At 41.4% G+C, this 21,490-nt stretch overlaps 1 protein-coding gene across 1 annotated transcript in view; it reads right to left on the reverse strand.

Annotated features, from left to right (window-relative positions):
• AASDH (aminoadipate-semialdehyde dehydrogenase) overlaps positions 1-21,490 on the reverse strand; it is a 1,090,146-nt gene that overhangs the window by 334,979 nt on the left and 733,677 nt on the right. The window contains exon 12 of the mRNA XM_044062487.1: positions 1,098-1,261. Coding sequence (XP_043918422.1) covers positions 1,098-1,261 — 164 coding nt within the window. The remainder of the gene's footprint in view (positions 1-1,097; positions 1,262-21,490) is intronic.

Here is a 21,490-nt window from a genome sequence, read left to right on the forward strand (position 1 = left end):
CTTTTTATTGTAACTGCTTAATTCTTGAATGTTGCACAGCCTTTCTTTATTCCTTTTTCAAATTTATTTAATGTTACCGATCCCACAGGATTATTATCCCGTGTCTTTAACAACTAAATAGTACTGGTGCAAGGTCTCTGCGCATCCATCTCAGATTCAAATGTTCTTCCCTTTTCTACCTTTCAAAACTGCTTCCATTGTTTTTTTCTGCTGTAGTGTCCCCATTTTCTATCTGAATTTGTATTACTTTTCTTTATGTACCATCTTGACTGGATAATCCTCTTCTCTTGTCTTTTCTCTTCCCAACATATGAGTTTCATGTATATAACTTTTTTCTTCGTAGGCCTATTTTCAACTCTATCATTTTGTCTTTAGCCTTATTTTACTTTTTTTTTTTAATACAGATTTCTGGGCGTATAGTAGGCTAATGACCACTGGGGCCTTTATAAACCTACCCATGCAATCCAAATGTATCCCACGAGTTATTTTAATCCATATCCATATTTTAATTACTTGTGTCTTAACTATGTTCAGTATATAGGCAACTTCTAGACGTAAATATTTCTTAGCTACTTTTGTTCTCTTAGTTGACTTTAATGAGTTGTGTTAATAGTATACAGTCTTTATTTTCTTTTCTAACACTATTACAATGCTGCATGTGTACATAGTTTGCATTCAGTGATGTAGTAGATGTAGGAACTCTGTTTCTTTATAAGTGATTATGCTGCATGTTTTATCTGCCTTTGGTCAAGTTCAAAGCTGATAAAAGTCCTTGTACTTTTTTCCTCCTACCCACAAGTAAAATAATTAATTAAAATAAACATTTTGATGTACAGGTAGTACCATATTTAGGAACCACATTTCTGTAAGTCCTTTCCATTTCAGTTGGGCATGGGCACTGTGAAGAACTACTTTAACAGACAATGACAAATCAGAGCTAAAGGCAGAAAATGGCAAACTTACTAATGGTAGTTGTATAAAGTCACACAGAAGTTGTCTAATGCAAGTGCTGAATCTTAAAAATAAATGTGTCACTTAGCCACTCCATTCAAAAGCTTGGGTGATAAAACTGAGCAAAGTAACTGTAAAGCACAAACCTGTATGTTAAGTGCATACAGATGATGATCATGAGACCCAACAAAGACCAAGCCTGTTAGAGAATCCACAGTCGCAGAACTTTTCACAGAATTCCCAGTGGAAAATGTCCAGTTAAGTTCTCCATTATGACTCTGAAGGATATAAACATTGCCATCGTAACAGCCTAAAAGGTAAAAGACTCAATGAAATCAGCAACATTCAGTTTCATACGTTGTGTTTAACATGTTGTTACACTCTGCAACTCAGTCTTAACAAGACAAACAATGCAATCAATGAATTTTGACAACTGCTATTTTATGCCATAGTTTAATGATACAGTACAGTTGTGAAAAATATTACTATAACAGTACAGATATTTCTCTTCAATGTTGCAGATGCCTTGAGCAGGTCCAGAACACAGGCTCACAAATGGATGCTGTACCAAGAAGTGTTTCTGGACATAGTCCATCAGTGAGGTATTCCTCAGGTAGATCATTTTGCTTCCCCTCTGAATAGGCAGGCAACTCGTTTATATCCTACAGTGCCATGCCATCGGGCATGGAAGATGGATGCCCTTTATTTTCCTTAGAAGGGAATGTTTTTCTATGCCTTCTTCACCCTTCCCCTACTTCCAAGAGTCCTGCAGAAGATTCAACTGGACTCACCAAAAACCTTGTTAGTAACTCTCTTTTGGCCAAGACAGCAATGGTTCCCCATCTTAATGCATTTGGCAAGGGGCAATCATCTCATGTTACCTCACCAGTTGGACCTCCTCATACACGACAAGGGGTCACTCATCCATCCTCACTTGTCCACTCTTTGACTGACACTGTGGGTGATAGGGTTTTGATCTCTTTTATGCACCTCTTTTCTGAGGATATGCTCGGGATTTTACAGCAGGCAAGAAAACCTGAAACCAATAAGTGATGTATGTCCAAATGGAAGAGATTTTCTATCTGGTGCCATGTTCTTAACCAAGACCCTTTTTAATCGGGGGTCCCTCTGGTTCACCCCTATTTGTTAGTTGCTTGGGGCATTCATTTTGTTTTAGAAAACTGGACCCAGGCTCTTTCTGACACTGCAGGTTCAGCTTCTCTGCAACACTGTACCTGGAAAACTGTCTTATTACTTACTCTTACTTCTGCTTGAAGGGTTTCTGAGTTTCAGGCTCTTATGGTCATCCCTCCTTTTTTGTTTTTTTTTACAGGAACAGGATGCCCCTTCATAGTAATCCTTCTTTTATGCCCAAGGTGGTCAATGAGTTGTCTTTGAATCGGCAGTTCAACTCCCTTCCTTTTTTACCTTCTCCTCAGTCTGTTAGTGAGAAGGTCTAATAATTCCTTGGATTTGCACAAACTGCTTAGGTACTATTTGGATAAAACCAAGGCCATTTGTAAGCCTGGCCAGCTTTTTATTTCCTTTCATCCCAGGACATTGAGTTTGGCTGTTTCTAAGCAAACCATCTCCTCCCGGATATCTAAGGCCATTTCCTTTTATTATTCTTTTCATGACGTATATCTGTCTACTTCCATTACAGCTCACTCCACTAGGGCTGTTGCCTCTTCTGGGGCTTTCTTCAAGGGGTTGGACACCAATTCCATCCTTGAAGCTGCTACTTGGTCCTCACTGCATACCTTTACTAAGCATTAAAAATCAGATATGGTTTCTACGGCCAGAGCAGGTTTTGCTCAAGCCATTCTGCATGGGTTTGTTGAGGGCTCTTCCCAGCCCACCACCTCCCAATCCTTTTCTTGAGCTTTTGTACTCTCCCTACTGTGAAAATACTTCAACAGTGATATAAAAGGACACAGTATAGTTTTGTAAAATTTTACCATAACCGTAGATGTCCTTCTCTTCACTATTTCACTATTCACTCCCTCCCTCCAATCCCAATCTCTTCTGGGGCAATTCACTTCTGGGTAACTGCATCCGTACATCACCATTATGCTCCACATCCTGTATGGGGAGCATACATATGATGTAGAGCACATACAAGATCGAAAGGCTTTGGTACACTGGTCAAATGTTGGGCTGTCTTTGGCAGGAGATCCCTACTGTGAAGAATACTGAAACAGTGATACAGAAGGACATCAAATACAATGTTGTAAGAACTTACCATAGCAGGAGTTGTCCTACTGATCACTGCTGCATTATTCCAACCTGTTGGGTAATCTCACCAAATACAAAACAAAAATCCAAGAACTGGCTACATATGGTGAAGTCAAAAAACAGGTTAAGTACCAAGTATTTTATTCCAATAAAAGATCACAAAGCTTTCAGGAATAACTCTTCTTCAGTGTGTAAAACAAAATTCAAAGCACTCATTTAAATACCTAACACAAATCACATAACACAGTCATAAGCAATTAAATAATTAACAATAAAATATCCTACATATAATACCATATATAAAATGTTTAATACTCTATGTGGAAGAAAATAAATATTTATTTGATCTAAAATCCTAATAATAAGTCTTACTTTAAAAACATCAGTTTCTTCTTTGGAGTACTCAAGTGGTTAAACAATAAACAAAAAGAAACTACTTTCCTTGTCTCACATTTAAATACCCTGAAAAAGTGTACATTAGAACTGCACAGAGCCTTCTGTAGCAGTTTATCAATGTGTACCCATGATAACAACACAGAAAAGTGCCATCCACCACATGCAAGGAGGGAACACTCCATTCCACCCCTGGTTCATTACTAATGCACACTCTCTTTCACTCCAAAGGTTGTTTAGGTTCATAGGTTCATACTAGGCTATCTGCCCTAGGGCATTTATAAGCCTAGCCAGAGTGCGTTTGGCTTTCGCCACCCATTTTAAATTAATTTTGCTATGCCCTTTTTTGAGGTTAGTATACTGTGCCTCTGTCTAACAGTGACACAGAAGTGATACCCGGGGTAAACCTACGATCTCCCATCCACTCATCAAGATTCCTCTTGAAGAGAGTCAATGAGGGACTCTGCCTAACCTGGTCTGGGATTTTATTCCACAGTGAAGGGAGCCTCTGGGTTATGAATCTGTCCCTCCAGCATGTCCTATTTATTTCAGTGCTGAGGTTCGAGTCTCTCGAGCGCGTAGCTCAATGGGATTTGGATTTTCTGAGGTGCAGCATGTCTATTAATTCTGGGTTGGACATGGCTTTATACGTCAGGCACAGATCGCCTCTGGGCAGGCGGTATGCCACTGAGTAGAGCTGGAGTTTCTTTAACCGGGCAGCATATGGCATCTGTTTGAGCCCTTTGATCCTCTTGGTGAGGTACTTTTGGGTTCTTTCCAGTTGCTGCAGGTGTCTGGTAAGGTACATCACAAAAGGGGCATTGTACTCAATTATGGGCCTGATGAGGGATGAGTAAAGAGGCACGATGACCTTCCTTGATCTAGATGTGAATCCCTTCATTTAGGTGGGCAATATAAAATGTTTTTCTAACCACTTTGGCCACGTGGTTGTCAAATGAGAGATTGCTATCAACTTGGGTCCCTAATTACTTCTTACGTACTTAATGGATTACCACCTATGTGGTAATTTGTGGGCACTTTGTTTTTGCCAAAGGGGATGACTATACACTTTTTAGCGTTTAGCTTGAGGCCATGGCTCTGGCACCAGTTGTCTGTTTCTATGAGGCCCTTTTGGAGGATGTTTGTGTCGGTTGGAGAGTCAGTTATGGCACCCAGTTTGCAGTTATCTGCGAACTTGGTCAGCCACAGTCCTTCCGTGTTGGCCTGTACCTCCGAGAAATATATACCGAGCAAGATAGGTCCCAGGACTGAGCCTTGTGGGACTCCACTTGTAACTGGTTTGGAGTCTGACATGGCTCCAACAATTCTAACCATGTGGGTTCTGTCCTTGAACCAGTTTGCAACCCATCTAGTGACATAGGGGTTTATATTTAAGCTGGTGAGCTTATCTATAATGCCCGAGTGGGGTATTGTATCGAAGGCTTTTGCGAGGTCCAGGTAGGCTGTGTGGACCACCTTCCCCTCGTCAATGGCCTTGGTGACTGTTTCAAAGAAATCAACCAGGTTTAAGAGGCAGGATCTGCCCTTAGCAAAGCTGAACTGGGTAGGATCCAGTGTCTGTAGGTCCCCAATATCTTTATTTATGAGGTCCATGATGATCCTTTCCATAGCTTTGCAGACCAAGCTAGTCAGGCTTATGGGGCGATAGTTTCCAGGACCCGTTGAGGCACCACCTTTGTGGAGAGGGACCACTGTTGCTGTACGCCACTCTTTGGGTACATATCCTCTAGTAAGGCTGAGACTGAACAGTAGTTTTATGTTTGGGTTTAGCTCTTCTTGGAGTTCATGTAGGACGCAGCCCAGGACACCGTCTGGTCCCATTGATGCTGTGTTTTTTGCTTTGGAGAGGGCAGCTCTTACTTGACCATATGAGATGTCAGGGGGGCAGCACTCTTCTGGGATAGATATTTGCCCTTTTGGTGGGGAGAAGTTTGCGCTGAACCTGTCAGCTAGGATGTTGGCAATGTCTGTGGGTTTGGTGTATTTTTTGTCATTTTGGACTAATTCTGAGCATATCTGGGAATTCCCACCCAGGTTCCTAACATAACTAAAGAAAGCCTTGTGATTATCCTTAGTGTCCTGTGCAATTTTTCTCTCGAAGCTGGCCTTAGATGATTTTATGAGTGCCCGTAGTTTTTTGCTAATACTGATCAGAGATGCCTTCCCTTTTTGGGATTTTGCTCTATCATGTAGTAGCTTCCTCCTTCTGTTGTATAGTTTGTTTATGGCTGGGGTCCACCAAACAGGACGTCTGCCTTTGGAGGATTGGGTCTTGGTTTTATTTGGGATTGCATGATCCATGCATTCCTGAAGGTGTTCATAGAATGCGTTTATAAAGGATTCTGCGGTCTGGGCCATATTTTTCACAGGCCCGGGGGTTTTGAAGGATTCCACCTCGGTTTTGAGGAGTGTGAAATTTGTTTTAGAGAAGTTTTTCACTGTGGTTTTCTGGGCAGGGGGTGGGGTCGGGATGTGAATATCCAGTGAGATTAGTTTATGGTCTGATCTTACCAGTGAGGGATACACTTCTGGTCTGGAGCATAGAGTCCCCATGTTGGGGAGACAAGGTCTTAGAAAAATGCTCCTGTTCCAAAAAGAAAGCTGGCATGAACCAAAGAAATATACTCAGTCAACATCAAAGGTCATTTGCCCTGTTCTGTGGTGCAGCTGAATGAAGCTATGACTGCAACCCAAACAAACGCCAAATTTAAGTAGTGGCTTTGGCACTAGATTCTTGTTCTAGTTGATGGGAGGAGTGGTTCATGATCTAGCAGTACTGCAGTGCTGTGGTGCAGAGAGCTGATGATGGTAGTTCTCAGGGGTAGTGTATCAGTGCATGCATGCAAGAATGAGCAAACATACATCAAGTGGAAAACACTAGATTCCTTATGGTAATAAAGTGCATATATTACCATCAAAGGAGGGGCTAATAAGGGTTTACGGAGAGTAAAAATGCCTGCATTGCTTCTGCCTAGTATGATGGAGACCACTGACATGACTGCCATTCAGCTAAGGATAGAAGGATAAGGATGTCTTCAGGTACTGGCCTGGGTTATAAGCCAGACTTACCCAGCTGGCTGGATGAGTGCCTTTGGTCACAGCCAGGTCAAATGGATGAGGTTGCCTTTTGGCCTATAATGACCTTTTATCATAATGGCTATAGTATCTATATTACTTTGGAAAGTGAATGGGCTCACAGGTATAGACAAAAAGGTACAAGCACTGAATTATACTAAGAAAGGCAAAGTGCAATGCTACAGGAGACACATTCGGAAAGAAGTGGGAATGTGAATTTGAAATAGAAAGGATTTCAGGATGGATATTCAAAAGACTATCTAGAATAAAAAAAAAGGGAAGTACTTATACTAACTGATAGAGGAGCTCCAGTAGTGACAGAAGAGGGAAAAAAGATGATAATGGTAGATTTTTGGTAGTAAGGGAGGAAGATCATGCTGGCATGTATTTATATTCCACCTAAAACTGCTATTATGGAGCTTAAGAAAATGGGAGAAATATTCAGCTTTCAGCAGGGGTATTACTTACAGCTGGGGACTGGAACTTGATTCGCAACAGTGAGGATGTATCTAGGGGACCTTGAAAGGAAAATAAAACAAAAGAAGGTATTTTAAAGAAATTCATGAAAATATTTGATATGGAAGACGTAAAAGTAGTGGTAGGAACTCTAACAGACTTTACATATTATTCTCCACAGTACAATAACTGGCCTAGGCTAGACAAAAAATATATTTTCACAGGAACATGTGCATTTAACTGCAAGCTTCGACATACGTCCAATAACTACTTCAGATCATGCAACCAAATACACCACAACCCAGCATACTCCAAAACATAAATAAAACAAAAAACACTGACCATCAAAGTCACAGCACACAGAGAGTTTAATACTTTGAGCTCTTTCATTCCAGTAAAGGAGGAACATCCTCAGAAACAATGTATCAACTTCCTGCATTCCCTTAAAAAGCCTTAAAGCACCAAGCATTACAAAAATTAAACACACACAAATTGTTATTGTAAAATAAGAAATAATGCTAAGAAAATATTTAAAAGACAAAGCCCAGTATATATGAAAAACATTAAAATTATTATATAGAACATACTCGTGTCTGGTGTAAAATTTAAAATGCTAATAAGTTCATCAAGTATAGTCAACCCAGAATTATAAAACTGTGTAGAACCCTCCCTAAAACCATGGTTGACATATAGGTTAATACTTTATAAAACCTTATTTAAATTTAATAAAATAACTGGAATCCTGTTGAATACTAGCTGCCTTAATTCTTAAAATGGGTTTTATGGAAACAAAGCCATTCAATCCAGGGAATGTCAGTGCATTCAAAAGCAGCTGCCAAAACAGTTCACATTGTTCTAAATGCAATTCCCAATCCCGACTTCTAGTAGGCAATGAAACGTTCTCAAGCAAAGAAAACCCAAACTTTTTAAAATCGGTGCACTTAATGGAATGCGTGTGCAAGGCATTGATTTTATGTCCCTTTTTAATGGCATAAATATACTGGTAAATCCTTTTCCCCAATGGGTCAATAGTCAATGGTCTTGCCAACATAGAATGCAGGGCATGAACAGCAAAAAACAATATACACACAACCCCTTTCATTTCACAGTTAAAGTTCCCTCTAACTGTTTGAGGTAACCTACCACCATTCAGTGTGTGCCTTGTAAAATAAATCTACACTGTTTGCAAGTCCCACAGTATTTCATGCCAGCATTCCTAATCACAACGTCTTTATCATTCCTGTTATTTTCTAAAAGGAGTTTAAGGTTCTTACTATTTTTGTAAACAAATCTGTGTTGCCCCCCACCTGGTCAAGCACTCCAGAATTTCTGAAGATTGTATTCCAAAGGTGGTTAATAAATTTTTCAAACTGGATAAATCTCTACAAAATTGCACTACAAAAACTTGAGTCAAATTCTCATGCTTGGCCAAATGCTCTTTGTTCTCTGATACATGTCAGTGACTTAAAAGCTCTCCAAATTTTGTGTGTTTCTGTGTTCACAGACCCATTGATAGACATCGTCCACCAACATAGATGGATAACCACGTTCAGTAAAAAGATTAATCTTAAAAGATGCTTCCACCTGGAATACATCTGATCATCAGTCACTAGCCTACTCAGCCTTATTAGATGCCCTCTAACCAAGTTCTTTTTCTGCCAAAGGGGGTGCTGGCTGTCAAAATGTAAGTAGGCATTGGAATACGCTGGTTTTCTATAAATGTTAGACTCATACTTACATTCATTCTCATTTTTGTAGATAGTGACTTCCGCAAAATTATTGAAGTCATTATGATATTGATGAGTGAACTGAAGGAAGTTGGTCGATTCGTTTAAAGATGCGACAAAAACAACAAGTTCTTCAACATTTCCTTTCCACAGAATGAATACATGGTGGGAAATGAGATCGGGAATGGGATCCAACACCCAGGCAGGTATCTCAGAAGAGGCCATATGAAGGAGAACCACACCTGTTGGTGCCAAAAGGAAGCAGTGGGCTGTCATGTGAAGGAATCTGACTATTAGTGGAATTGATGGATATGGATACATCTGACCCAGGGGCCAAGCATAAAGGACACCATCTCTGGTTGACTGTCGCTGAAGACGTACTAAAGCATATTAGTTGCTACACTTGGTTTTGGGGGGGGGAGCAAACAGGTTACAACACAGAGTGCCCCAGTGCTGAAAAAAAAACAAAGTAGCAACTCTCAGATTCAGAGACCACTCATGAGGAAAAAGAATGTTCCTGCTTAAACTGCCCACCAGAACGTTGGACTTTCCCGGGATGTAGGCTGCGATCAGAAACCACTGAGAGGAAACTGCCCACTGCCACACCCTCATGGCCTCTTCAATACAAGGGATAAGATCAGCTTGTTCAGATACCAAACAACGGAAATATTATCCATCTGGATCAAGATCACAATGTTGGGGAGAGCCTCCAGGAAAACCAGCAATGCAAGGAAGACAACCTTCATCTCTACGACACTGATGTGAAGGTTGGTCTCTGAGGCAGACCAAGTCCCTTAAACTGTCCTCCCTTTGAAATGCACCCATCGGAGAAAGGGTGCATCCGTAGTGTCCACGGCCAGTGGGGGGGGGGGGGGGCAGAACAAATGGTCTCCAACCAGCACTGAACCAGATCATGACAAATCTTCATCAACATTATTGGTCACTACCTAGCCAAATAATCTCCACTACCTCCACTATTCAATTTAAGAAACTCCTGAGAACCCACTTCTCAAACGATTGGCTTTGTTCATGCTACTCCCCAGGTTAATTTGCACCAATACCATGTTCAAGGATTCTACTAAAGGTCTCCTAATTCCTTTCACTGTAAAGCTTAATCACTGGTTATTTCTGTAACAAAATATTGAGAGTACTCATAATTTAGACAGACAAAAAAAATATGTTTTCTTGTGTTTATATTTTATATTCTATATAAACCCTACTACTAGAATGCTGTAGGCTGACTTTACTAAAGGAATTGTTAATCTATACATAACTTATGTTTCTATGGAACCTATATCTCTGTCTGATATTCTTGTGTAATTTCCTGATGACATGCTATTGGAGCTTTTCTTCTTGGGCCTCCGCTGAAAATGGATATGTGTCCAGTCGGACTTTCCTGGTTAACAAATGTAAAATAAATAAATAAAATTGGGAAATCCACTGGATGAATCAAATATGACCACTGCATTGTAAGGGTCCTTTGCAGAACCCTTATATGGTACTTCACTAGAGGGACCACACTTGGTGAAAACCCGGGGGAAAGGGACAGACAGTGGTGAGACCAAACAGCAGTGCCCAAAATTGGTAATGACTGGCTCTCATATGGAAGGGTTGCCTATGAGCCTTGGACAAGGGGTGGTGGTAACATCAGGCATGTCTGTCCATAGTATGGGCCATTCACCTGCACAGTGTTGCTACTGTCTGCCTAGATGATGATCTCTCTAGACAGCTCTCACCCTTATCTCAGTTGAAATGCCTAGACAGGGGAACAAACAGGCATGTCATGTCTGATTGGGGAGGGTGGACTGATGGTCTACAGGCAAGGGTGCCGTAAGGCTACAGAAAAAACATCAATGGCTATTTTATCTGCGACAATTAGTACCTGAGTTTTTGAAAGGGTCAAGACTGCCATAAGGACTGACTAAGAAAAGATGGGCTAATTGCCCTTCTGTCAGCTCTTCAATGCAGCAGAATCTCTGACAACATGGAATCTTGAACTTCAGTGAAGCCAAGCACAGGCCAGATGTTCACAGGTCTCAGAGGTAAGACAGACTTGCATACTACTACTGCCATGGCACCATTAACTAAAAGTTTGCTGCTGGGAAAGAGGAGGTTCAAGAAAAAGTTTGAGGTCATTAATCCATCAGCCTCGCTGGCTCAACAAGCGCACAAAACATTTCAGGCTATCCAACCAAAGTCCAAAAAGCACCACACAGATGCGTTTTCCAATGGCCAAATATCCACGTTACTCATACAGGGAAGCCCCTCTCTCCAAGAGTTCTTAATCAGTTCCATAATGTATTGGTCAAAGTTCAGCAGTGCACTATAGGACTGTTTGGGGGCTATGAATGACAATAAGAAGCTGGTGACAACATACTAGATAGTGACGACATTTCAGTCAGGCAAGGTGAGGCACAAGGGAATAGGGCAGCAACTAACCTAAACACACACACACACAAGCTGACCAGAACTCTGCCACTGCCATGCCTACAAGCTGTCCTACAGTAAGCCTATACTGAATGCTGCCCTAAAGCCAATGTGCTGCTTTACTTCACAGCTCGCCATTTGCACTGCAAGCAATGTACTGTTATGTTTCAGTGCTTACTACATTTGTCAATGTCAACTAAAACCTTTATATTTGCCATGTACAAGTACTTAACTGCAAGACACACTACATTCTCATGCCACTTACCTGTTCCATGCATGTCGGAACATTTTGCTAAATTTTTATTGGCCATCACTTGGCGACATTCCTATTTCTTTTCATTGGTATCTATATAGTTACTAAGTCTGTGTAACTGTCCACCTAAAACTAAACTATCTAGGTAGGCAAATGTGCTACTATTTAATGTTAGAAAAACAGGTTCAAGCCTTACTCCTGATAATTGACATAAACTACAGTGCTGACCAACAATGAAGCAGGAGTGGGATGACATACTTATGAGTTATTGTTCTTTGGAAAAGATATTCCCTTCTAGTAGTACATCTATGGAATGGTACTTAAAATTTGCCTTGCATCTAGGCAAACTTCTGACTCACTAAAATTGCATATCAAATCACCAGCGAAAATAAAACCTAAAACTACCTTAAGTTCACTTTTGTGTCCAAACCTTCCCACTAGTCTCTGTCGAGAGTTACTCCTGCAACAGCACAGACCCATGCACCAGACGAAAGCTAGCTACTGACTGCTTCATCCTCTGTCCTACAAAATTCCTCTACAGCAGTAATCAAAGCCTGAACACCAGAGGTATATATACCTTGAAACATCATCAGCAGAGCCACAACGGTCTCTCCCTTCATCCAGAACAAAATTATCATAAGATTTCAGTTGCCACAGTCATCAAACTTTAGGGAAAAAATGGATCCATTCATGGTGTTAACCTGACTTTAAGATGATTTAGTTTGGAACTCAAAAATATATTTAGCTGATGTTACAGCTTCCTAAATGAAGGTTTTTGCTAAAAGCCATTTAAAGTTACAAGTAAACATCAAATGTGTACTTTCCATATCTGTTAATGTAAGTGAAGGTTTTCTGCAGTGGATGAATGCTGGGATGTCATCTCCTAACTTACCCAAATCAGCACATTTCAGAATTTTCTAACTCCCACTCTCAGACTACACATGTGATGTCTCTTGTACCACATGTGATGATGCCATGCCCCAGCAAAGGAATGCAGGCAGCAGCTCATGATGCCATGCTCCAGCAAAGGAATGCAATCAGCAGCTCATGATGCCATGCTCCAAAAAAGGAATGCAGTCAGCAGCTCATGATGCCACGCTCCAACAAAGGAATGCAGTCAGCAGCTCATGATGTCATGCTCCAACAAAGGAATGCAGGCAGCAGCTCATGATGCCATGCTCCAACAAAGGAATGCAGTCAGCAGCTCATGATGCCACGCTCCAACAAAGGAATGCAGTCAGCAGCTCATGATGCCACACTCCAACAAAGGAATGCAGTCAGCAGCTCAGGATGCCACGCTCCAACAAAGGAATGCAGTCAGCAGCTCAGGATGCCATGCTCCAGCAAAGGAATGCAGTCAGCAGCTCAGGATGCCATGTTCCAGCAAAGGAATGCAGTCAGCAGCTGATGATGTCTTGCTCCAGCAAAGGAATGCAGTCAGCAGCTCATCATGCCATGCCCCAGCAAAGGAATGCAGTCAGTAGCTCACAATGCCATGCCCCAGCAAAGGAATGCGGTCAGTAGCTCACGATGCCATGCTCCAGCAAAGGAATGCAGTCAGCAGCTCACGATGCCATGCTCCAGCAAAGGAATGCAGTCGGCAGCTCACGATGCCATGCCCCAGCAAAGGAATGCTGTCAGCAGTTCATCATGCCATGCTGCAGCAAAGGAATGCAGTCAGCAGCTCACGATGCCATGCCCCAGCAAAGGAATGTTGTCAGCAGTTCATCATGCCATGCTGAAGCAAAGGAATGCAGTCAGCAGCTCTGCTCCATAAGTTTAGTCCCATACACTGATTGAACACAACCTGAGAGATACATGGGGAAAAAAACGAAATAGAAAACCCTAATAACAAGACAGTCAATCTACAGATACTGGATGAGGATGCTGTCCTGACAAAGTGGGGAAGTGGAAAAGTAATAATCAGAAGGGCTCCTTAAAAATTATCTGTCAGACTGAACACACCTATCTGTTGTATCTAACTTTTGAGGCTTTTTGTTAATAGGGAAATCCCAAGCAGTAACAAAACTTAAACCCCAAAGCCCACAAGAGGGCACAGCTGGAGGGAGGCCAAGTCTCACTTACTCTTGAAATCACAGTCCTAGCAATAATGATTGGTAAATGTGAAAAAACAATAAATGACCTTGGCACAACAGTCTGCAGTGCAGGCACTAGAAGAAGCCATGTCCACAGGTTGAGAACCTTTGACAGTAGCATTTCCACTGGGCGTTTAGCAGCAAAAAATATGGTGCAGTCAGTAAGCACTTGGAAAGGGTCTGCATCAAAGAAAACAAACTAGTTTGTCTTAAATTAATTTGCCATCTTCGGGTAGCCTGAGCTAAATGTAGATGTCCACGGTATGACACAGCATTTCTCTCTGAATTATGCCCTCAGAAATAAAAAATAGCAATGAATGGACTGATTTAAATACAGTTCTGATACCACCTTTGGGAGGAAACGTGGGTTAGGTTCTACAAGGCATATGATCCATGACAAAGGCCAAACAGCATTCCTACAGATAATGGTTTGCAGCTCAAAAATCCTGTGGGCAGATGTGATACCCACCAAGAAAAAGCATTACCTGAAAGAAATTTGGGATTATGTATTTTTTTCACAAGTAATTTGTTTAAAAGCAGTTTGTTGGAGTCCAGTTCATTAAATGTTATTTCTGCAAATGTAACAAGTAAGAACACCACACTGAATGAAATGCCATTTCTTCGAATGTCATTGCTATAGTACCTACAGAAGTCAGTGACTTTTACATTTGCAGAAAGGGTCTGGGTATAAATTAGACTGAAATTTTGATTTTGGTTATTAGTAGGTCTACAGGGAGCACATTGATTACACTGAAAGCTGACAACTGTAAAACACAAAAGATCTACCACAGAAGGTTGAAACACAGAACAACAAAAGCACTCAAACCAGCATGTTTGCAGGCGGACACATCCCCTGATAATTATATATACCAAATCCAAGATAGTACTACAGTGAGTACTGTAAGCTTGTACAACATGCTACCGGCTTCTAAGTGCTGCTAAAAAAAAGGTTGTAGCCTTGAAGTTCTGTGTTTCGAAACAAACTAAACAAAATTCTCTTTATTCCTTTACTAAAACAGCACCTGACACACTCAGAATGGGGAAAGGGTTCGGAATCGTGATGGAGATGAAACTGCCAATGCAGGTCATTATAGCAAGTAAATAGTACATAACATTCAAATCTGCCACTGAGAGTTTCATCTCTATCACCAATAAGAAATAGCTCCAAACTCAATCCTCATGGGTAAGTCACATGAAATAATGCTCCAAATGATGGTGGCTTCAAAGAAAGACCAACATTTGGAAATCACATTCAACTTGTAGCATCTTTATGCCTAAAAAAGATGATTGACTTCAATAATTGGCTTAGTTTCTGGTGTCTTTCGAGAAGGATTCAATATCTGTCAGCATGAGACGACATGGTTTATAGCCCATGTTGCTTTGCAAAGTATGGTCTGTACCCTTTACCTCTAAGCTTCCAAATATTGGCTAAAATTTTATCCACCCCCTTACAGCCTTTTTAAGGCAATGCCAAATTGAGAAACCTACAAACATAGCAAATAAAACCCGAAGAAAAAACAAAAGGTGTTACTGCTCAATGTTAGGAGACTAAACATGAAATTCCACACCCTACAAGCTCTCCTCACTCTGGAGAATATAGACATCTGTGCCATTACTGAGACATGGTTAAATCTGCAGAAAGTAATCCCTTCAGTGCCTTCCATATATTTAGACCATCAGCTACAAAGACAGGGACAGCAAAACAGAGTATTCTCTATGTATATTAGCAACAAGTATAACTCTACTTTGATTAAACAAAACAAGACCCTGGAATTTATCCATGTGCAAACCACCTCAAAGCCCCATACCATATCTTAGCAAGCTATAGGTCACCGTCTATGTCCCTAGAATCCCATAGCTCATACCTGGACCTACTAGAAACACTCACCATTACACAGAATGCCCTGTTTATGGGAGACTAACTACCCCTCTACAGACTGGGAAACGTACGGTCCCTCATACTAGCAGGCACAACAATTCCTGGACTTTATTAACACAAATACCCCTTGACTAAACAGTGTGCATACCCACCAGATGTTCATACATACTTGACCTGGAAGTCACCAATATGGGAGAGTGCTGCACCCCACCCCCTCCATGTCATGTCCATGCTGGTAAGGCTGGACCACAAAGCTATTTCCTTTGAAATAAAAATCAACTCAGTAATCCAAAGCAAACACCCTATTCAGCAATAGTTTATCAAAATGCATTGCCCCTCTCAACCCTGAGTTCACAACAACGTATGCAAAATTGTTCACAGAGACCCTGTATAACTATTTAAATGGCTACACAGAGGCTGCTGTACCTACCAAAAGTAAGCTCAAAACAAACAATAAAAGCAAACCACACTGGCGGAATCCTAACCTTAACAGAGTATATAACAAAAGGAAAAAAGTCACAAATAAAATCAGGAACAGCAACTCCCATAATGATAGGGGCTCTCTAACTAAACTAAAAAGGAAACCAAAAGGAATAATTAAGTCCAACAAAACCAATTATGAGGTCAAGATAGCTTCACAGGCTACAGACAACCACAGGCCTTCTACAGCTATATCTGTAACCTCAAAAGCAGCACACAGTGTGCCACACTGCTGATCAGTGATGCCACCTTCATTGAGCACAGTGACATGGCAAATTTGCTTGCTGTGAAACTCAGCTCAAACTTCATCCCCCCCACTTCTTCCTGCCTACCTACTAGTATAACCTCCACAACTATTAACAGGGAGCAGATCCTGGCAGCTCTAGGGCCAAAAACAGCCTCAGTGGAATCCAGCAATGTCCCTGGATGCCTCCTAACTAGCTGGAAACATGATGACCAATCAGGACCACTTGAATCATTTTTCAACCATAACCTCAAAACAGGCTTTGCACCACGAGGAAGAAGGACTGCAACAGTTATCCCAATTCACAAGGGTTGACCATCAACAGACCCTGCAAACTACAGAACTATTAGTCTGACCAGTCTTACATGAAAAGCCCTGGAACAAATTATCATGAAAACGATCAACAAAGACAGTCAACCTTTGGACATTGGACCTAACCCAATTTGGCTTTGCCATTGGAAGATCATATCTACTAAATCTGGTGGACCTCTCTGAGAAGGTCACCAAGACAACAGATTTGGGGAAGACAGTGCATACCACCTACCTGGACCTGGCTAAGGCATTCGATACAACATCCCACTCATGTATATTAGACAAACTCCCCAATAAACTCGGTATAAGCCCTAGATCAGTGATGGCAAACCTATGACACACGTGTCAAAGGTGACATGCCACGACGTTTTGTGTGGTACACCATAGCTAGTGGGGGTGAAAGGGATAGTTTGCCTCGGGCGGCACTCGATAAGCTGTTGTGGGATTTTTTCTCCTGAGAAGCTGTAGTGTTTTTTTTTGTTTTTTGTTTTTTTAGCCTGGTGGTTAGTCAGGTGGTGCCATGGTGGCTTTCCATTTGGCTAAGTTGTACACCATGATGCACATACCCAGACATCATCAGCAGGCCAGCAGGAAGCCCTTTAAAGGTCATGCAAATGCACATCTAGATGTGGAACAATGTGGGAAAATAGCAGCAGGAACCCCGGGCCAAGATGAAAAATATAAAGGACAGGTAGTTAGATAATTGATGTATTTTAATAAATCAACTTTTGACTACTATGTTTACTTTTTTGATGATGTTTTTCTAACTTCAGATTACTTTATTTCAATTACTACTTTTAATGTACTACTGTCATAATTAAGTGTCTGCTACCTTCTGATTACTATTTTATGTTTCTTTTGCTATTACTGTGTAAGTTCTTCTTTTTTACCGTATGGAGTTTACTATGTAATTTCTTCTTTTGTACTGTATGGAGCTTTTCTCCCTGGGCTTCCACTGAAAATGGACACTAGCTGTCCAGTCGGACAAATCTGGTAAACAAATGTTAAATAAATAAATAAAATAAATAATAAACATAGGCGTGCATAGAAATATTTTGCTGAAGGGGTCGCTTGGGTGAATGTTTCATTTTGGTGCTTGTACACATACTAGGAATGTTAATGAAGGGGTCACTTGGGTAAATGATTCAATTTGGTGCTTGTACATACCCTCAGCATTTTACTGAAGGGGTCACCTGGGTTAATGTTTCATTTTGGTGCTTGTACACATATTAGAAACATTACTGAGGGGGTTGCTTGGGCAGATGTTTAATTTTGGTGCTTGTGCATACTGTATCTGGGCATTTTACTGAAGGGTCTCCTTCGGAAATGTTTCATTTTGATGCTTGTGTGCACCTAGACATACTAATGAAGATGCTGCTTGGGGAAATAATTAGTGTATCAGGGAAGTGCTTGCACATACATGGTTAGACTGCTGAAGTGACACTGGACAAATAATTGTGTCATTTTAGTTCTTGTGCATAGACAAAAACAAACTAATGAAGAGGTTACTGGGGAAATAATTAATTTGTGTGTCAGGGAAGTGCTTTTGCATAACTGGTCAAACAAGTTTGTGGATTGCAACTCCAGTATCAAAGGTGAGGCATCACTTTTAACAATGGATGTGAGTGCTGTCCTTTTCACTTTTTGTATGACTATGATGTGCGTTACGTTTTATTTTGTGAGGGGGGGTGACAAACTCAGTCAGCCCCAGGCGACACAAACATAAGCTACGCCACTGGTTCACCAACACTCGAATTACCAAAGAAACTGAACAAAAATACGAGAAATATGTGACCCTGCTCTTATCTATTAAAACTCAGCAACAAAAAAGTCATTAATTAATGTTAATGAAATAAAATGCAACGTGTTCCATATTTTTTTTCAGTTCAATTCCAAATTATTATTAAAAGTAGAGTAATTTTTTTGGTGCACTATTTTAAGCCTGGTTATCAGTGCACAGATCACTTTCTCTATTGTAAGTAATTGATTTTTCTTTTACTTTTGTAATACATAGCAGCACACAATTGGACTGTATTTTTTTTGAAATAAATGAATATGTAAAGAATAGTTTTTCTTTTGTTCGGGGGGGGGGGGGCAGTACAGTCAATATAGGCATTTTCCAAATTTTTGACAAGCTGAGCCCAAAAGGTTTGCCAACACTGTCCTATATAATTCACTGGATTGCCACATACAGGACCCAGGAAGCCAGGACTGGTGATTCCACCTCTACTAACAGACCGGTCACCAGCAGGGTACCTCACGGTTTCATGATGGGACCACTCCTATATGACATCTACGTCTTGGAGCTAAAGGCTTATGTCAAGGGTCATTGGCTGACCAAGTTCACAGGTGACTGCAAACTGAGAACTATCACAGATTCCTCCAGAGCAGGAAGAAACACACCTGATGAGGTTAAAGAGGAGCTATGAGGATCACTTTGGCCTTGAAAAATGTTACCAAGAACATGGAAACAAAAGGTGAGGAAATGGGAGACAGAGAGAAAGAGAGACATATGAGACCTGTGCCCAATTAGGGGTAGATGCATCCCAGGGGTTATCCTCCAGAAGGAGAAATAAGGAAATAGAAGATGCTGTATTTGTAGCTGGTTAAGGATGCAAACAGGTCACAGCAAGGCTTTTCCCACTTATGGCACACTCTCCATGCAACTAAATGCCTGACAGACCACTCAGATCAGCAAGCAATGGCTGAACCAGTCTGCAACAGATGTGGCTTGCCCTAGGATATGACAGGCAACAATAATACATCTAGTAGCAAAGGCCTACTACCATACTCTCAAGGCCTTCTGACAGATGTAACTGGAATGAGTCCCACCCTGCTTGTTTAAATACCAAACCACTGCCATGTGCCTAACTAGACAGCAATTGCACCAGTAGGAAGAGATTCCTGGGATACCTGCAAAATAAGAACAGTCCCCATCTACAGTATGTTGAGGAGCAAACTAGTCTCATCAGTCAACAATGACAGTCTGTTTGAAATAAAGTCACCATCTAAAGGAGAGGCATCCATAGTCAACAGTCACCAGAAGAAAGGGGGTTCAAAGGTCCTGCTCACAGATACGACTGGATTCATGACCTTACCAAGCTAGATGCATTCTGCACTTGTTGGAAATCTTGAAAATCCTGATGTATATATATATATCCAATGGATCCCAAAGCTGGTTTCACTGAACTTTGAGTATCCACTGGAGAACGTTGGTGTGGTATCTTACATATGTTACCATGAACAGAGTATAAACAGTTAGGTCCAGAATGCAAAGACAAAGAACTGCTGGAACCATGCCACTCTAAATTACCCAGAAAACTGAGGATCTGATAGCTAGAGTGTCCAGAGAACATCCTATAAAGGCAACAGACTGCGTGGGTGTTAGTTGAGGTTTTGCCCATTGACTGAAAAAGCAAGAGAAGTCAATCCCTTGAGACAATCATACAGTCCTTAGTAGTTGTTACTAGAAGACAGTCCATCCATGTATGAAAACTGCCTGAAGCTCTGCAAACTGAAAGCTGCTGTCACCACTGGCATGCACTTGCGTACACCTTGAGTGTGTGGCGAGATTAAATGGCTGTGCCCAGAGATGAAAATAACTGGCCCTATTTGGAAGCAAAGGAACCTGGACTCTCTTGGCAGCTCTGATGTGCAGGTATGCATCCTGTACATCCAACAGGCAGATCCAGTCTTCTTTGGACAGACATAAAAGGATGGACCACTGCAACTACCCCAAAACAGCTCCATGATGACACACTAATCAAGGTCACTCAAGATGAGGATGGGCTTGAGTTTTCTTTTTTTTTTTTTTTAGCATTAAACAAAACCTTGTCCCTTTTCAGGAGTAGGCTTTGGGGCTCTTTCTTAGCACAGCTCTATGGGATGAAATGTTTGGGAAAGAGTGTGTGTGGTCTGTGGGTGAAAGGACTGAACTGGAATAGAATAGCCTCTGGATCCAATGAGCAAATCCACCTGTTGGAAGTAATGGCCTGACACACTCATATATAGAGGGACAGTAGACCCCCCCCCCCCAACTACCTCCAGAAAAGAAGAGTTATGCAAGGCCTCAGGGAATAGATCACTTTCTTACAGAGAAGGATAATGGCACCCCTGGTTGTACTGCTGAAAACCTCCCCTGGGATGTCAGCTATTCTAAAAGATGTTGTGGTCTTTGTGACCCCTGCCAGAACCTCTAAAACAGTTTTGTTGGGTGTGCCAAAACCAAGGATGCTGTGGGAATTCCAAGACAACAGATGTGGACGAGTCTGGAACTGAATTCGGACTTTTGAAAGCATATTGCTCTCACTGTCCTGTTTTTCTATTTTATCTTTCAATGCTGTTCAAGCAGCAGAAAGCACCCCTGCACTACCAGGCTATAACTCATTCCACACCTTTTGGCCCCAGAACATGGACCAAAGCTCCAAAGGTGGTGGTGTCTCCATATTCATAAAGGATATGCACACCTCCAGACTACTAGCCCAGCATAATGCATCTGAGATACTTCAAGTACAACTAACATTGGGTAAGATGGCGATTCGGGTCGTAGCCTGCTAGAGGTCCCCAACCATGTCCCAAGACTCTCACTCCATGTTTCTAAGCAACCTGAAACTATTTGGGTCCAACCCAACACTCTCATACTAGGTGACTTCAACTACCCCTCCATCAACTGGGAAAACTACTCATGCACCAATACATTGGCCCAACGTTTCCTGGAATTCATCAATTCCAATGTCCTGGACCAGCTCATTCTTACCCCCACTAGAAGAAGTAACATCCTTGACCTGGTTATTACTAATGTGGGCAACCATTGCTCTACACCAGCAGTCAATTCCTCCCTGGATATATCCGACCACAAACAAATAACCATGGAAATCCACATCCCACTTACACCCCTTGCAAAGGTAACCACCATGAAAAACTTCTCCAAAGCTGACTTTA

This window comes from Protopterus annectens, chromosome 2.part1, assembly GCF_019279795.1.
Source record: "Protopterus annectens isolate FY-2018-M chromosome 2.part1, PAN1.0, whole genome shotgun sequence".
NCBI classification, from domain to species: Eukaryota; Metazoa; Chordata; order Ceratodontiformes; family Protopteridae; genus Protopterus; species Protopterus annectens.